The sequence below is a fragment of the Theropithecus gelada genome, chromosome 15 (assembly GCF_003255815.1).
Source record: "Theropithecus gelada isolate Dixy chromosome 15, Tgel_1.0, whole genome shotgun sequence".
NCBI lineage: Eukaryota > Metazoa > Chordata > Mammalia > Primates > Cercopithecidae > Theropithecus > Theropithecus gelada.
This window is the reverse complement of record NC_037683.1, coordinates 65,090,253-65,109,461: the sequence shown is the minus strand read 5'-3', so window position 1 is coordinate 65,109,461 and position 19,209 is coordinate 65,090,253. Positions and strand designations below refer to the sequence as shown.

General features: G+C 39.0%; 1 protein-coding gene across 3 annotated transcripts in view; it reads right to left on the bottom strand.

The window, feature by feature from the left end:
* Positions 1-19,209, bottom strand: part of BNC2 (basonuclin 2) — a 457,977-nt gene that overhangs the window by 119,069 nt on the left and 319,699 nt on the right. For all 3 annotated transcript variants that reach the window (XM_025359763.1, XM_025359765.1, XM_025359764.1), the window contains one exon: positions 18,063-18,298. In XM_025359763.1, coding sequence (XP_025215548.1) covers positions 18,063-18,298 — 236 coding nt within the window. The remainder of the gene's footprint in view (positions 1-18,062; positions 18,299-19,209) is intronic.

The following is a 19,209-nucleotide window of genomic DNA, read 5'->3' as shown; positions in this document are numbered from 1 at the left end:
GGCTGGAGTGCAGTGGCCGGATCTCAGCTCACTGCAAGCTCCGCCTCCCAGGTTCACGCCATTCTCCGACCTCAGCCTCCCGAGTAGCTGGGACTACAGGCGCCCGCCACCTCGCCCAGCTAGTTTTTTGTATTTCTTAATAGAGACGGGGTTTCACCATGTTAGCCAGGATGGTCTCGATCTCCTGACCTCGTGATCCGCCCGTCTCGGCCTCCCAAAGTGCTGGGATTACAGGCTTGAGCCACCGCGCCCGGCCTAGAAATTGTTTAGGAAGCTGCATGAATGTCCTATGTTCACTGCAAACATAGTTAGGTCTACAATCTTACCCGTTTCCTAGATTCCCATATACCCAACCTTGAAGCCTGGAATCAACCTACGAGAACCTCTTTTTTCTCCCTCATCTAGTGCATCTAGTCAGCAAGTGGTTTTATCTAACCCTGTTGTTTATCCTCCCTGCCATTACTCTTAAATGCCAGCCTTATTTCTGCTTGAACTACAGTGAAAGCTTTCAAACCAGACATACAGGCTCAGGACTCCTTAGTTCCACATAGATACCACTACCAAATGAAGCTTCCTAAGACACGAAATCAGGTGAGTCAAGATTACAGTACTGGCCCCCAAATTGCTCATGTATTTGGTATCTATGTCCTGGAGTAGTAATCTGTCACTCCAGCTCTGGGCTTTGTAATGTGACTGGCTTTGGCTGATGGCATGCTAGCAAATATGAAGCAAGTAGACACTTTAGAAGTGCCTGCACACTTGGACTTGCCCTCTCCTGCTGCCCTTAAGAACCCTATAACTATCTGCAGGTGAACAAGCCCAAGTTAACCTGCTGAAGGATGCATGATAAATTGCCCCGTTATCTCCATTGCCCCAACCAACAGCCAGTAACAACCTAATAGTCAGATATGTAAATAGGCCATCCTAGACCAACCAATCCCAGGTCAACATGCCAGCTCACTGCAGATATGCCCAGCTGACCCACAGACTTGTGAAAAATAATAAAATGGTGGGAATGTAAACCACTATTAATACACTAACATATGCTTTACTCACTTAAAAAAAAAATCAGCTTTCAGTGAAATGAAACTCTTTAACCAAATAATAAATGCCCTTGGGGCTCTGGTTCTTGTATACCTTTCTATACCTCATCCAAATCTTTTATAGACCATTCTATATTTCAGAATGGACTTTGTTAAAGGCATGCAACATTGTGGAAAAATTAAAAACGCTAACTGAATTTAATAAAAGTGGTCTAAAATACCCCATGTGGCCTTTCTTGTTGTGAAGTTCAGCAAAATTCTTTTCTGTAGAAGGTCTCAAAAGTCAATCACTAATAAGCTGGGGTATGTGAGTTTTTATTCTATCTAAATGTATTTCTAGCCTCACAATTTAAGACTCACAAAAACACAGCCTTGTGTTTTTATTTTTTCCCCTTTCTTTTCATAAACATAAATTGAACAGCCTGTTTGACATGGAGGAAAAAAATTCCCCTTCTCCTTCAGTCTTGTATTTAAGCCCTGTCCACAATAACTGTAACATTAAATAAAGCTTTGTTTATACATCCCATAAATATTTCATAGAATTCTAACTCAAGCTAATACTGTACTTTAAATGAAAAGAGAAAATATAATAATCTTTCAGATGAATCTTCATATTTTTGCTCTTTCTTCCAAAGATACATTTTGGAAGGAAGTAAGAGAAAATTTTGGAAATGTTATCTAAGCCAAATTTTAGTTTCTGTTCTAAACCAAATTTCTACAAACAAAAGCAGTTTTTATTACCTGTTTGTTTTACTCATGAACTGTGTGTTCCTCAAGGTTAGTTCAGCTATATAGTCCTTCCGTTTAGCATATTACTTTTATCAAAACTAAATATTTAAAATGTTACTAACATATTAGCATCTATAAATCTCACTACTATCCTGCTCATAAACCCTATGAAGTGAAAATTATACGGCATATCGTAGAGCTCATCCGAAGCAGAAAAATATTCCTGAAACATGTCTAGAAGCTCCAGATTTAACAGAATTATTTAGGTTTTTCAACTACCCTGGATAGAAGACGTCTATACCATTCATACACTTATTCTTTTTTTTTTTTTAATTTATTTATTATTATTATACTTTAAGTTGTAGGGTACATGTGCATAACGTGCCTCTCAGGATACAAAATTAATGTGCAAAAATCACAAGCATTCTTATACACCAGTAACAGACAGACAGAGAGCCAAATCATGAATGAACTTCCATTCACAACTGCTTCAAAGACAATAAAATACCTAGGAATCCAACTGACAAGGGATGTAAAGGACCTCTTCAAGGAGAACTACAAACCACTGCTCAGTGAAATCAAAGAGGACACAAACAAATGGAAGAACATACCATGCTCATGGATAGGAAGAATCAATATCGTGAAAATGGCCATACTGCCCAAGGTTATTTATAGATTCAATGCCATCCCCATCAAGCTACCAATGAGTTTCTTCACAGAATTGGAAAAAACTGCTTTAAAGTTCATATGGAACCAAAAAAGAGCCCGCATCTCCAAGACAATCCTAAGTCAAAAGAACAAAGCTGGAGGCATCACGCTACCTGACTTCAAACTATACTACAAGGCTACAGTAACCAAAACAGCATGGTACTGGTACCAAAACAGAGATATAGACCAATGGAACAGAACAGAGTCCTCAGAAATAATACCACACATCTACAGCCATCTGATCTTCATACACTTATTCTGCAGGAAAATATGCTTTAATTTTCTGAACGTCATTTCAAAGTGAATACACCTCTTTAGGACTATCTTTTAGATGTACACTGTAAAAGTCTGATGTTATTAAATGCACGATTACTTACGGTTTCCTTGAATCGCACTCAAAACACTATAGTATTATTTGAAAAATCTTTTAAAAGTATTCTTAAAAACCACATATTACTCTTTTAGAAATATTATTGCTGTAAAAACAGTGGACAACAAGAAAAGAACCACAATCCTCCCAAGCCCTCCTCAACAGTTACATAATATTTACGAAGTGAAAATGATTACAAAATATATATATCAAAAATGAAAGAACACTGTAGAAAAATAATGCTTACGTTTTTCACCACAATGGTATTTAAATTCTACCATCTTGACTTTCTAGTAATATAAAATAACACATGTAGGAAAAGGTACATTTATCTTTCATAAAGAAACCCAATGCAACAATTTTAACAAAAGCCAAATCTTGACTAAAATAAATGGCAACCAGACTCATAGCAAGGCATATTTGACCTGTGGCATAGGCAAATCTGAAAAGTTTGTGAAATTTAAACTATCAGGCACTCCTTAGGTCTAGGAAACCACAACTTACACTCAGGATGCTGTTTGGGCCCTCAAAGCAATATGCTTAAGTGAATAAATCATACATGAAAACCCTATACTATAGCATTCTTTTATAAAGTTCCTTTTTAAGAAGTGTTCCCCTTCTAAGGGTGTGCCCCTTTCAGGTCCCAGATACTTTTCCATATGGGAAATGTAATACAGTAAAGCTTCCTTCCGTCTGGTGCCTTGAAAAACATTTATGAAGAAGTTTACTGTACATCTTTGATAATTTTGATACTCCAGACGTCTCTTTGTCAAAGTTATCCTAAAATATGAACCTCAGCAATCATAATTTATGTTAACAGCCTGGATCCAGGTGTAAGGTAGAACAGAGGAAAGAGAGGACAAAGCAGGTGGTAGTGCCGGAAGGTTCTTCTCACTGTCCCACCAATCAGACGCTGCTTTTCAGAAGAACCTACTGGCACTAGACTGTCGCCTTAATTATACACATATACTACTTATCAGTCAGGCCATCAGATGGACTAAAATTCTATGCACTGAGCGAAGGAAACTAACAAAGAGAGCACAGACAAATTCTAAACCTGGTACTCTATTTTAACAGGCACCATAACTTAATATAAAACATCCACATTTTAATTGGCCCAATTCCTCCCCAAGTGGCACTGGCAACAGCAATTCCACAGAGATCGTCTCGTTCTAAATGAGTGACTTCACAGGCAGTTTTTGTGAAACGATCCTGATGGGGCTAAAAATGATCATCTTTGAGTTCTCACTAAAAGGAAATTTTAAAATAAGTTTTCATTAGCTTGTCGAAACATTTTAAGGAATAGGAAGGAAATATATCTTTACCGCTTACCTTCTATAATCTAATAAATAAAGTGGGTTTTCCATAATGGACAGCAAAATCTCAGTAACTGAACCTAATATAAATGTTCTTAATTCAAAAAGTGGGGGTTGGGTTGAAATTTACTTTTGTTTAGTCAGTCATTAATTGCAAAGTTTGAATTAATATTATTAAAATACAACCAAGGCATCTGAAAAATGTTTAAAATTCCTTAAAGCATTAACTTTTCAAGTAAATTGGTAATACGTCCAAAGAGTCTATTTACATATAATTCATGACTGCAATAATTATAGATCATACTTATGTTTTCATTAGAAAACATACCCAATGATATCTCCTTTCCCTTAACTTGGCCTGAGTCACCAACTTCCACTAAACTGAAAGCTGTAACAGAGGGGCATGGTGTCTGTCTGTTTACCACTTGTAATAGACCACGGTGTGTGTCTGTTTACCACTTGTAATATACCACGTTCACTAAACTGAAAGCTGTAACAGAGGGGCATGGTGTCTGTCTGTTTACTACTTGTAATATACCAGTTATCTGTTGAATAAATACAATTTCCTGAATCCTCAAAACGGGGGGGAAAAACAAATAGAATATTTGTGGAGAAAAATAAATATGGCTGGGCGTGGTGGCTCATGTCTGTAATCCCAACACTTTGGCAGGCCAAGGCAGGCAGATGGCTTGAGGTCAAGAGTTTGAGACCAGCCTGAGCAATATGATAAAATGCCATTTCTACAAAAAATAAAAAAATAGCCAGGTGTGATGGCACACACCTACAGTCACAGTTGCTCAGGAGGCTGAGGTGGGAGAATGACTTGAGCCAGGGAGGTGGAGGCTGCACTGAGCTGATATCATGCCACTGCACTCCAGCCTGGGCAAAAGAGGGAGACAGGGAGGGAGGCAAGAAGGGAGGCAGGGAGGGAGGCAAGAAGGGAGGCAGGGAGGGAGGGAGGGGGAGAGAGAGAGAGAAGGGAGGGAGGGAGAGAAAGACAGAAAGAGAGAAAGGGAGAGAGGAGGGAGAGAGGGAGGGAGGAAGGAAGGGAGGGAGGAAGGAAAGGAGGAAGGAAGGGAGGAAGGGAGGAAGGAAGGGGAAGGAGAGGGAAGGAAGGGGAAGGAAAAAGACGAAAAGAGGGAAAGAGGGAAAGAGGGAAAGAGGGGAAGAGGGGAAGGGGGAAGACGGAAAGAGGGAAAGAGGGAAAGGGAAGGGAAGGAAAGGAAAGGGAAATCTGTGACCTAATTAGAATTTTGAAAAGGAATGGAGGATCTAATTTTAAAGACTATACACTAAATAAACAGAATATATCAAATTACACATCTTAAATTAGCAGTAATGAGTAGCAAACTTCTATTCACCACCTGTAACTTTTCTAGATGTACCTACCAAAGTTTTAACCAGATGTCTCAATTCATTTTTATTAAAAACTAAAATGCATAGTAAAAAAAGATAATTTGCTTTCTATATCTGACCCCCGCAACCATGCAACTGTTTAACATGGTTTTTTTTTTTTTTTTTTTTGTAACTCCAAGACACAACCCAAGGTAACCAGAAGTTACTCTGAAATTCTCAAACTTGCAAAAGAAGCAAATATCTGCATATACAAATTTTTTTTCAGGAGAATACTATGGGGAATTTAGACTGGCAAAACATTTCCATTTGTGTATTGAAAAGAATAAATTCATTAAACACTCTAAGCTTCAAACTTTCCATTAATCCAAACTGACCTACTTACTAACTCAAAATACTAATGTTTTCTCCTATCATGTACGTCAATATGCGTACTACAGTGGTTGGGCACATGAGTATAGGGTGTCCATATCTAAAACTTTGACTTAAAGTTAATCAACTGCTTCTCAAATCCTTAAAATAATTTTTGTGGATAATTTTTCAACAGCCTTATAAGGCATACAAGCATAATTGGCTACAAAAAAATGTATATGTAAAGGGAGTTAATGGCTTTGCTTAATTAAAATGTAAAACTTCAGCATCTTAAATTCCATTTACGTGATTTTAAAGGAGGCTTCAGTAAGTCGTTCTTTTGACAAGAGCATTCAGATTGCAGGGAAGGCTACAGAGGCGCTAATGACATTTACCCCGCTAATAAGAGCTGTTCACACTTCATGGTTTTTCCTTGTTATTGCTCAGGACAGACACTAGCACCTCATTGAAAGATCAGTGCTGCAAGGGAAAAAGGCCCCCTGAGATGTCTCAGACCTGAGGAAAAGCACTAAATCAGGTGATGCTACAAAGATGACATGTTTGATTCTCCAGGGTTCTTACTCGCCCTATGGCCATGGATTTGAGGCAGTTAACACACAGCCAATCAAAACCCTTCCCCACTCCCAGAAGACACAGGGCCATCCTCTTCTGCAGCAGGCATAGTAAAGGCTAGAGAGAAAAGAAATAAACTTCCTTCAGGTGCCCTAGGTCTGGCAGGATCCAAATGTCTTGTACTGCTCTCAGTTAATCTCCATCGATGTGTGGCTGAATGAATAACACACTGACCTTTTCACCTAAGAGACCACAATTTGAATCCAACGGAAAGTCACCAGAGAATCAATGGACAGAGGCACTCATATTTTAAAGCAATAAAGCACTGCAAGAAGGGAAAGGGGGAAAAAGTTTTTTACCGTGGTTTTGGCCACAGATTCAACCCGGTTTCCCTGGCTCAGCTATTATGAATTGGAACCCTGATTCAGAATTGAAAAGCTCCCAGAACTGCCTCTATGGATCTCAGAATCTGGCACAAGCCCATGGCTACTGCAAGACAGACATTCCCTCACATGTCAATACATGGAAAAGCAATCCCTGCTGCTGATGGAATGATGGCTGACTCAATGGAATATACTCAGCAGGAACTCTAATTCTGGCAGAGATGACAGCACACAGAGACAAGTAGCTCTTAATTACTCTTTCCAAGGGAATTTAAGTGTATTTTGTTGTTGTTAATTTAAAATTTCTAAACTTGTGTGCACACTTTAAAAAGTGGCAAATGAATGCAGCAATTTAAGGTGCTACCCTGGTTACCTAATTTTGTATCTTATCAACACACCATAAAATAAACAGACTTCATATTAACAGATTCTCTAGAGACAAAACCTATGGTTTACTCTATTGTCAGTTTCTCTGAATAAGCCTGACTTGCCATGACCATAAACCAATACTGTCAGTGGTCTGTGTTCCGAACATTCTCCTATTTATCCTACTAAGGAATCTGAAAAAACAATGCCTGTTGTGCACAGAGCCTTCCTTCGAAATTGCATCTCAGAGAAGATGCAATATACGCCAGTCTTTGAATAACCACATTTACTCAACTACTGTTTTTAAAATCAAGAAAGAAAAAAAAAATCCAGAGCAGGAAAAGCACATTAAAATAAAAATAGAAAATACAGTAACCACATTACTCACACTAACTAGAAAGCTGCCTCTGACACTATTATTATGGTTTTAAGAGAGAAAATTACATGAGAACAAGGAAATCAGATTAACGCATTTCCTTACAGAGAGAACCTTTGGTTCTCAAAGTCTCTAAATATGCTTTTCTGGGGGCTAATAGGTAAGAAATACATAGTAAATTGAGGATGAGTTCGAGCAGAAAATACATCCCAGTCAATGTTTCACTCTCTTATTTGGGGGGCCTGATGTATTATGATCTACTGTAGCCATGCAAGTCCCCATCTCAAGTCTACCTTGACTGAAAAGAGAGAGAGAGAAAAGGGAGAGAAGATGGGGGGTGGGGGGGTGGGGGCGTGGGGGTGGGAGGGGGAGAGAGGAAAAGTAGACACAATAGATCACTCAGTTGCCACTAACAAATGAAGAAACTTCCTAGATAGCAACAGGACCACAATGGTAGGTTTCTAAAACAATTGTTCGTGACATCACTAGCTAGTTAGCTACATCTTTAAAATCTAAGGCTATCAGCAACAACTGCCAGGTCTGTAAACAATCAGAATCACTACTGACTTCCCTAAGAAAGAAGTGGTGATATGCAAACATCAGATGAATCAAGAAGAGCTTCTGATCATCAGGCCTAGACACAGCCTAACCATGCGTGGTCACTCATTCTCCTAGCAAATGTATTGGCCCACATTTTATTTTCTAGTTCTGTCAGCATTACATATGGCCATGATGCAGAAATCAAATAAATGTATCTTTATTTCCATTTGTCCCATCTGTATGAGTTTAGCAAAAGCTTCCAGAAACCCACATAGATCCTTATCTAATTTTCTACTTTTCACAGCCCTTCAAAATTTCACATACCAGCACTTGAAATGTAAGTCACTCAAAAGAAACAGATAGTAGACTAGGACTCAGCCTTGAGAGTTTTCTCATGACTCTTCGTGATAGTCACAGAGGATTTCATTCCTATACAAGTCCCCCTCATCTTCCACTGGGCTCTTCTGTCAAATTGGGGGAAATACTAGAAAAGGACACAGTAGCTCAAATAAAATGTATAGGCAACTGGAAGACTCATAAAGCTCCCGTTGCTCTAGAAACTTAAGGGTTGGGGTGGGGGGACTAGGAGATCATTCTACTTAAGGAACTAAATTTACTGAGCTCCACTATGAATTTAACATATTATTTCTCTTCATCCTGAAAGCTCCTTTAAGAAGGCACCATCAGGAAAATAAGGCTCATAGAAATTTTGTGCTTTTTGTATGGCTAGAGAGTTAATTGGTGCTAGAATTAAGGTTTAAACCCAAAGCTCAGAGCTCACTTTAAATTCAACAAGAAGGATGTATGAGTGCTGCTCAGGAAGATCATACGATTTAATCAGTGCCATCACAGACAATGTCCATTTCAAGTAAATGTGAACTGATTCTTATCAAATGGAGACTGGCCAGTGAGCTGCGGACTCATTTCTGCTCCTCCCGAGGGAATGCAAAAGCCCCTCTTCATGTTCCACAGGCGCGAATCCTATTCCGGCAGTCACTGCAATCTGGAATCTGGTAAGCCATATATTTTTATTTTGCAAGAGTAAAGGGAGGAATATTTTTATTTTAACTCTGAGCACAAAACATCAAGCTTTGTCCTTGGATCTAAGGTGTTTATTTTCATTGCTGTTCAAATAGTTAGAGCTTTGGCAAGGGATTCAAAATCCCTGTATTCCACTTCCAGCTTTGCCTCTGCCTGAGGCCTCCCCATCACTGTTAACTTTAAAACCAAGGATAATAGTCTCTGAAACTATCTCTCTAATAGGGAGGTTAGGAGGCTTGCCAGGACAGTGTTTGTAGAGTGGTCCAAGCACTTTAGAAAACAGACACTATAAATACAATACACTGCTCTGAATCATCTATTTTTTGTATATCCCTGCCAAAGACAGGGGGATCCTGACCAATCACACATGCGATCCTTCTTTCCTGAAAAAGATTCACATATTGGTAACACAATGCAAAGATACCTTCCTTATGTCATGGTGTTGATAATCCAATCTTTACCTGGGGTCAAATAATCCCTCCTTTCTGTCAATTTTCTGGGTCATCTGTATATTTTTATAGTTCATATCATACAACTTTCCATCATTTGTTTATGGCTTACCCATTAGAGTGTTAGTTTTTTGAGAGATCTCCTCTTATATACTCAATATATACTAATAAATCAATTTTTTTTGCTATTTGAAGGATTACCTAAATTAATTTATATCCAGATCCATTGATCTTTCTGCTCCAGAAATTTCCTAAAAACCTGTGAGGTCAGATAATAACTATTTCAAAGGCTGTTTTAAATGTTTTATTTTATGCAATAAGGTACAATCCTAGATACTCTAATCATTTTAACAAATGTATCAGGTAATCATTCATTCCGTGCCAGAGCTTGGGAAGTACCAGAAGAGTTGATAAAATAGGAAAATACAAAGGTGATAAAAATGACAATGTCTTATATAGAATAAACCATTACTTGGCCTGGCGCAGTGGCTCATGACTGTAAACCCAGCATTTTGGGAGGCCGAGGTGGATCACTTGAGGTCAGGAATTTGAGACCAGCCTGGCCAACGTGGTAAAATCCCGTCTCCACTAAAAATACAAAAATTAGCCGGGTATGATGGCAGGCGCCCGTAATCCCAGCTATTTAGGAGGCTGAAGCAGAAGAATCACCCGAATCCAGGAGGCGGAGGTTGCAGTGAGTCGAGATCATGCCTCTGCACTCCAGCCTGGGAGACAGAGCAAGACTCCATCTCAATAAATAAGTAAACAAACAAGCCATTACTTTTAAAAATGCACATACAAAAATACACACCTTCACAATGTAGTAACGGTAAATATTAATAAGAGTGCTATGGGCTAGTTATTGCACTACATACTTTTAAAATATCCTTTGATTTAACCTTTATAGATGAAGAAACTGATGTTCAAGTATGTTCTCTCTGCTGGCTAACAGAGCTACCAAAAAGTGAAACCAAGATTCACAACCAAGTCTGTCCAACTCTAAAGTCCAAAGTCTTTGTTACTGCATACTCCTCCTTCTTATTTATATCCAAGTGCATTCATATGTACATACGTATATATGTGTGTCTGTGTATGTATGTATATATTATTTATTGATAATTAAATAGTAGCTACCCTTTTTCTCTACTGGTTGGAAAGACATTCTTCTTTAAGAGGCACAGTGAAATCCAGCATTTAAGGCTACTTTATAGAAACAAAGTTCTAAAATGATCAGGTTGGTGGTAGTCTGTAATAGTCTATATCGTCATCTTTTTCACTATATATTAATAGTTAGCATTGCCTGGTTACTTAACAAGTGGCACTACTAAACGCTTTATGCAAATCATTCTACTTTATCTTCACATCAAAGCCATGAGCACTATTATTATCCCTGTTTTACAGGTGAGTGAACTGAGGTGAATGGAAGACATGGGCCAAATTTTTTCACATGTCTAGTAAGAACTGAAGCCAGGATTCAAGCCCATGAATCTGCCTTCACTACATGACTCTGCTGCATTAAGTTTTTCTGGTCCAACTCTATAAAAAGAAGGCATAATTATAGCTATCCCACCACACATGAGTGGAGCACGGACCTGTACTCATTTTTCCTGAGAGTGCCTGCCAAGCCCATACATCCTGGCTCCTCCTCTCAGTCACAAGGACCCATTTACATATAAGTTCTGGTCAGTGATGTGAGAAGAAGCACCCCTCTACACTTCTGAGCCTCATCCATGAAAATATCCCACAGAGAACCTTCACCTTCTCTCAGGGTTGCCACCCGGATGAGGAATCTACGATCCCAGAAAATGGCAGAGCCATAAAATAGCAATGGCCCTAACTTACCTCTTGTCAAATCACCTATGGAAGGAAAGCATTCACCACTAGACTAGACTTGCAGAGAAAAGAGAAACTTCTGCTGTGTTATGCCACTAGTAGTTTTTCAGGATGTACTTACTAAAACAACTGCAATTTATCTTATTGATACTAATGCCTAAAACGCATTCCCTATCTTTTTTTAAGCATTTGGCATCTGTAGGGAAACATGTTTAGCAACCGATATTTCTCTGCTATAATTAGTCAGAGTTAATGTTACACATAGATATAAGTGAAAAAAATGCAAATTTATTGAGAAGGAGTTCACAACATACATTTCATCTATATGATTTCATCTTTTTAGCCATTCAAAGTTAGAGATAGGAGGGTTATCTTAATTTTAGAGACGTATGGGAAGTTATCTTAATTGTAAAGATTTAGAAACTATGACTAAGAATGGCAAAGTTTTCCATATTTAACTCAATCTTGTCTCAATATCCAGAGCCCTTTTGCCATCTAACTTGAAATGCTTTTATAAACCCTGGAAAGGTGACTTCATCTCTCTTCCACTCCCTGCACATAGTATAGCTGAAATCTTACTAACTAGGTAGAAAACCTTTGTTTTTATGCTCAACTACAAAAGGTATGTATCCCTGGAAAGGCAAGTCAAAGACCGGAATTTACAATAAAGCGTTAAGGATAAATATTAGATCTGGTTTTAGTCATAGAAATGAGAGCAAATAGGAGTAAAGACAATGAAATGGAGTATCAGGAAATAGGCAGGAAAAGGAACACAAAAGAGGAACCCATTTCGCCCAATTTTGCCTAAGGTCACACATCTGGTGTGCCACTGAATATAAGAGATCTTAAGTTAGTCTGTCAGTTCCAGACTCTCAGGCCTCCTCTATTCCCCAAAATCATGCCACTCTGTGTCTACAGACTCTCACATATTACCTTCTGGAAAGACAGGCTCGTAGCCTTAAAAACAAAAAACAAACATCCGAATATTACCCATAGGGTCAAAGACCTGAATTCAAGTCAAACTTCAAAATGTCCTCCTTCCAATATTTAATACACCCTATTAAGTATTTAGCCTGGGTGTTGGTGCTGGGAAGCCAGTTACAGTGATGAATAAGAGGCATGTGTTATCTTCAGGAAGCTTACAGTGTATCAACTGTGACAATTAACACTTCTGTGATCAGGGGAAAGTCACTTATTTGAGCCTCAACTATACCAAATGTTAATTCACTGACAACATCTTATAAGAGGATGGTGTAAGAGGAGGAAAAGAGGTAACTTATATGAACTTGCTCCGCAAAGAGCTGTTTAAATACAAGTGTTTGCTTAATATTGATGTTTTCTACCACATGGATACCACAAAACACTTACTCTACACAGACCACTAGCTAGAAGGCATGGGAGCCTTTGCTTTTCTTCTTATTGCCCTCAACAGCCCAGCTGCTGCTATAGCAGTCAGTCCTTAGGAAGCCTGGAGAAACAACTAAGAGCCTTTTGACAAACTGAAGTTACTGGCTATTCCTTCAGTTGCATGGTGAAACATCAAGCTATACCAAGCTAAAAGGTTTCCTTAGCCATTCATTTAACAAATACTTATTGAGTGCTCTGCATCTGTGGTATTCCCTAGTGAGGAGGCCAGAAAAATAAACATTTCAACAGTTGACTTAATTGACTGATTTTAAATTGTGATAGGAGTTTGAAGGAAACAGAGTCCTAAGATAGAGCTACACTAGAAAAGACCTACATTGGCTAAGACGGTCCTCTGTAAGAAAGTGAGACTTTGGCTGATGCCTAAAAGAGAAGAAATTACCCATGCAGAGACACGAGTAGGGTATTCCAGGCAAAAGAAATCTTACACGCAAATAGCTCATGTGGGAGAAGAGCTGAGTGTGTTCAGGAACTAAGTACTTCAAATGAGCTTGAAGGGAAGAGTTTATGAAGTGGGAAGGGTTGGAGACAGCTACTTCCCTACTCTCATAGGCTCGTACTCTAGACCTCCTCAGAGCCTGTGTTATACTAATGTGTATCATGAAGCTTAAGAGAAGGACCTAGTATGTAGTTACTCCCAAATCCAAAGCTGGACCTCTCAAAGACGGATGGCTCCATTTGTCTTTGAGAAATGCTCTTCTAATGTCCCAATTGTGCTGGTAAGACACAGGAGAGTTTTCTTATAGAGTTTTTTCTACTGCTTTTCTTATAAGGCTGCTGACACCACAGCTAAATATTCAGAGTGTCTCAACTGCTTCTCTGAATTCTGGCAGGACCCACCTGCAAATGAGGAGATTTCCACAGACAGGCTGGTGGACGAGCCCAGGCAAGTCAGTTATACGTTCAAACTGAAAGAGACTGTGAAAACTTGATTTTTAAATGACTAAATTCAACAACGATAATCACCTATATTCTTATTTCCTAAGTCAAGGACAGAGGGGAAAATGGGGAAAGGACAAAAGAGGGGGCGACTGCTTCTATTCATGGTCAATAAATGTATCATGAGATACAGACTTGAACTAAGAATTCTTCTTCTTCTTCTTTTTTTTTTTTTTGAGGTGGAGTCTCGCCACAATGCCCAGGCTGGAGCGCAAAGGTACAATCTTGGCTCACTGCAACCTCTGCTTCCCAGGTTCAAGCAATTCTCCTGCCTCAGCTTCCCAAGTAGCTGGGTTAACAGGCACGTGCCACCATACCCAGCTAATTTTTGTATTTTAGTAAAGACAGGGTTTCACCATATTGGCCAGGCTGGTCTCAAACTCCTGACCTCAAGTGATCCGCCTGCCTCGGCCTCCGAAAGTGCTGGGATTTCAGGCATGACCCCACCACGCCTGGCCAGAATTATTTTTTAGTAGTAGAAAAACATCATATTCTCCTTTGTATTTAGATTTTAGCATCTAATTGCATATTCCCATTTTTGTTGTTGTCTGGAAAATGCTTAAGAGCTAACTTACCTTTTCTGTACTTTCTGAATAAATACTTTAGTAAGTACACAGGAGAATATTGAGTTCTTTATATATTACCTGACTTCTTAAGTAGTTGTAGTCCAAGTTATGTAATGCATTTTATACCCAACTGACTACCTTGTGAATTATACAGATACTCACATAGGTGAAAATTAATTTTATTTAAAAAGTACAGGATCCTTGGTCAATGTGCCAGCCTTTTAAATGTATCTATAGCATCACTATCATCTCCTTTTTTCTAATAATAACCTCTTCATAAACCACACAGTTTTGAAAGTTCTGCTCCCCTCTTCCCCCTACATCCAAAAATTCAAAATCAGATCAGACAACTGTCATTCTTCCACATTCAGAGGTATCTCAGAAGGCAGGAGTAGCTGTGTACACATAAAGGATGCAGGCTTGGTCCCACAGAGAGTTAAATTAATACCCTGGCTTGACTAGTTCAACTTACCGTACATCTTCATTTGCCCAGGAACACAATCTATAGCCAACTGCTAACCAAGTCAATATGTGGTAAGACTAACAGCCACCCTAACCTGCCTTGATAATTATTCTCCTTTAACTGACATAATATTCAATATACTGTTGTTGAGAGCAATAATGCTAAAATTGATGCCTTGAGGGCTACAAGACAATTGAGTTTTAGCCAGATAAAATGACTTGTACACTAATAGTGCATTATGGGGTTCCACAGCCTTCGGACACACATTTTACAGCCTACTTTTACAAAAATGCCATATACAATTATATTCAAAGTAACTTGTGCACACCTTATCATTACCACATACAATCTTTAAAATATTGGCCAATTATCAAAATTACTTTAGAAGAAAAGGGTTTACTTTTACAGTCTCTCTCTTTTTTTCTTAACAAAACAAGCATTTTCTCACTACATAAGTGATAACAGTTTTGGTGTTCTGGAACCATTTGCTTTTTTTCCAAACCGAGAACTGTTTTAACAAAGAACAAGTAGATTATAAATGCTGAATAACAAAAACCATTATTTAAATAAAATCTATATTACATCAATTCTACCAATAAAACGAGACAGAAACTAAACCTAGAATTCCTCTAGTGTAAAAATCATCTATAGTTTTCTCAAAATGTCAATTTTAGACTCTGATTGGAGAAACATTATATTAAATTTGAAACTGTCAAAATCTATATTAAAATAATAAAAATTAATTATAATTGAAGTATTACAATAAATGAAAATGTTCTCTATATGCAATATTTCACCCTAAAATAAGGGATTTATAAATTTTAGTTCCTGGTTTTACTGAATTTTCCTCTCAAACTTAATTTCTCTTGCAAATCAAGCTTGTCCAATCCACAGCCCACGGGCTGCATGTGGCCCAGGAAGGCTCTAAATGTGGCCAACACAAATTTGTAAACCTTCTTAAAACATTATGAGACTTTTTTTTTTTTTTTTCCTAGCTCATCAGCTTTTGTTAGTGTGTGGCCAAAAACAATTCTTCTTCCAATGTGGCCCAGGAAGCCAAAGATTTGACACCCCTGCTAAATACTGGGCCCTCATATAAAAAGAAATACAGAGTACATTTACATTATTTATACTTGCATTAGAGATATGTTCACAAGTTGGGGAAAAACTAACATCCAAATAATTATTTCAAGTAAAATAAAAAAAAGGCACTGGCCAAGGCAGAACAATAGGACCATAACACAAAAACATTATCAGGCTTTATATTTACTGTTATCAAAGTGCTACCTGAACTTTGTTAAAATGGCAAATCAGCATAGCCCCACACATACCTATTTGTTTGGACAGAAAGATACAATGTATATGCTTGTGTCTCTGTGTAGGTATACAGGTGTAAATATCTTAGGCAACAAATACATATGAAACTGAAATATAATATTAATGACAGAAGTATAAGGAGCATAGGGGAGGTAATAAAGATGGTACCAGATTGGGGCAAAACACTTGTTGGTTTGGAATAAAGAAAGGACTGTTAGCCAAGCAAACAGTTCCATACAAACAACTGTAAGAGGTTTTTCTCTTTGTGCAGGGTAAAATCCATTCAAAACAGATATTAATAATCATGTTGTGGAAATGATTGTAGAAAGATGTAGCACTGTATACATCTTGGGGCCAGTATAAGCAGGGATTGTGAAACCAGTTCCTTATTTATTTTTCCTGGCCCCTTCCTCCTAGACCTTGTTCCCCCTCATGCTCCCTGACTGTCCAAGATTTACCTTCCTACTTTAACCCACTGACATGTCCCCATCTTGAGTCAAATGAGAGGCTTGTAAACAAGCTCTATAAACTGAAAACATAATATACAATTGCTAGTATTATCACCATCATCTCATCTTTTGAGGGCCAAATTTTCTGTGTCTTCCCAGTTGAGATTCACACTAAATTAAGATGCCATCCTATTCTGAGAGCAGACAGGTTATTCCACCTCCCTTACCTTTCCCTGCTTCTACTCACTATCCTTCCATTGCTCTCCTGTCACAGCTAACAGCTGGAGGTACCACACAGGAAAATGACAAGAATCTGTGTGTACTGATGCCAGGTTAAAGAGAGAGGTAGACTGAGACTCCCCACCCCTCACATGCCAAGCTGGCAGCCAATGCCCTTCATGTAACACACAGTAGCCCAGGGAATAAACAGTGGAGATATCTCTAGCACTACACAAAGCTGGCACAGCCAAAACCAATTGTTTTTGAAGGGGTCATGTCTCCTGGTATTATCCTCATGGGAAATTTGAAAAATTGCTTCAGATTCTACCTTCTCCAATTGAGATCTCCTTCGGCGGGAGGGGTATTTCTTCATCATCCAGTGTAGCCTCTTTGGATCCTGGGGTCTCCCAAAATGCTGCTCTCAACATTGACCCCTCAAGAGTTGTAGGAAGACAGACAGCCATAAACACATTTCAGAAGCAAAGTATACAATGCAAATGACACATGACACATTGCAAAAATGAGATGAAGAAAGGGAGGGATGGGAGATGGGGGTGCATGAAGGCTGTGGGCCTCCCAGAAAACTCTTAAAGCCCTTAACCAGATCAGAAGTGCCATTGATACAAACGGACACTCAAGGCTGGAAGAACAGGTTCTGCAAAGACCAAATCTAAAACCATGTCTGTGTGTTTCAGAATGCAGAAATCTGAAGGCTATGATGTGAGGGTTTACTGGTTATATAAGTTTATATGGATTATAGTTCTACCTTTGATTTGGCTGAAAAAACAATAAATAGTAAAATGTGTGCCTTTAGTTACAACGACTACCAAGAAAAACACCGTACCTGCAAACTGAGTATGAGACAAAGCCCTAATAAACCCAAGTGCAGGGTAATCTCAGATTTTCACACACCCATCACCTGCCTCAAAGGGCCCTCCTTTTTAGTAGGGCTATAATAAGACTTGTTGGAGAAGCAGAAAACCCATGTTGTAGAGAAAGAGTTAAATTCAAAAAGGTGCAAACAAAGGTAACGTGAGTCAAGAGGCCATGTTTTCCTTGTAATACACCCTGAGGTCCGATGGTGGTCTGCTTTGTCTCTCTCCTTCTTTCCCCTTCCCAGACAAGCCTGCTGAAATGACCACTTTAACCAGAGGAGGGTGTGCAGCCCTTCCTGTGAGGTTTGCCAAGGGCTCTCACCCTTCCCCACCCAGAGCCGGCCCCGGACACCGGCGGCGTTCAAGTCCTCCCCCTACCTGAAGGATGTATCCTCGGACATAGTCCCGCAGAGTCCAGCCAAGGCCGTGCAGTATGTGCAGCACCTCCTCTTGCTTCAGGACGCTGAAGAGACGGTCCAGCAGGATCTTTAGCCGCACAGGCACCGCTTGTGTTCCATAGAGCATCAGGCTGCTGATGTCAAACACGACGTTGGACTGCACAATCTCCACTTGGGTGGGGTGGTACAGGTGCTGCGTGCTGAGCTTATCCAAGGCTGTGGTGGTCCCGCCAAAGTTTCAGAGATGGGGGTGTTGGGAATAAAGAGATAAAGAGAGAGAACAGGAGTTAGAAATATCGCTGGAAGTTACCAGGGCTCCATTTCTACACATGAATGTTTGCCATACGTGTTTAAGCAAGATCCGGCAAAGAAAATAGTTCTCTGACATCTCCTTTCTGTTTTACCCCTTTTCTTTCCTATTTTTTAAATTGGATGTGTTTATAAATTGCAGGCAACAACAAATACAAAACACCTTCAACTTTAAGATAAAGAGCCACTGAGGATGTTTTTAAATGACCTTGGCTGGTGCTAAAAACCTCATTGATTTGTTAAGTGAACTGTGGTTCAACTCAAGTTACGATAGTGTCCCCCACCCCCTACCAAAAACAAAACAAAACAATTCCTAACTCATGCCATACAGGGAGGCTCAATTATCACTTTTCTGAATAAGATTCACCTGTTATAATACCTAAATGGTTTGAGGAGGAAGAGAGTGTTCTTTAGACGATAGGGGTAAAAGACCTAATTTGGAGGAAATAAGGAAAGCTGACATCCGTGTGGAGGGTTAGTAATTTAAGTCAAGTCATATTAGCTATAGTGGGTTATCCAAAAACCTAGTTCTCCCAATTTCTCTCGTTAGTCACCTGTTAGATAGCTTTTGTGTTCACTGGCATGTTTTCTGAAACTTATTCAGGATAAAAAGGAAAGAAAATTAAAGTCATAATTTTAAAAAGAAAGAAATAACAAGTCACTTTGTTAATAGCTCTAAGGGTACAGATGAAAATGGAAACAAATGACAAGACAACATGTGGGAATTTCTGGTGTATCTTAGCTGTGTTATCTCAGTAGAAAAAGCTGAGGATGACCATTCTCAGAGTCAACACTTTCAATACAATGGAAATTTCAAC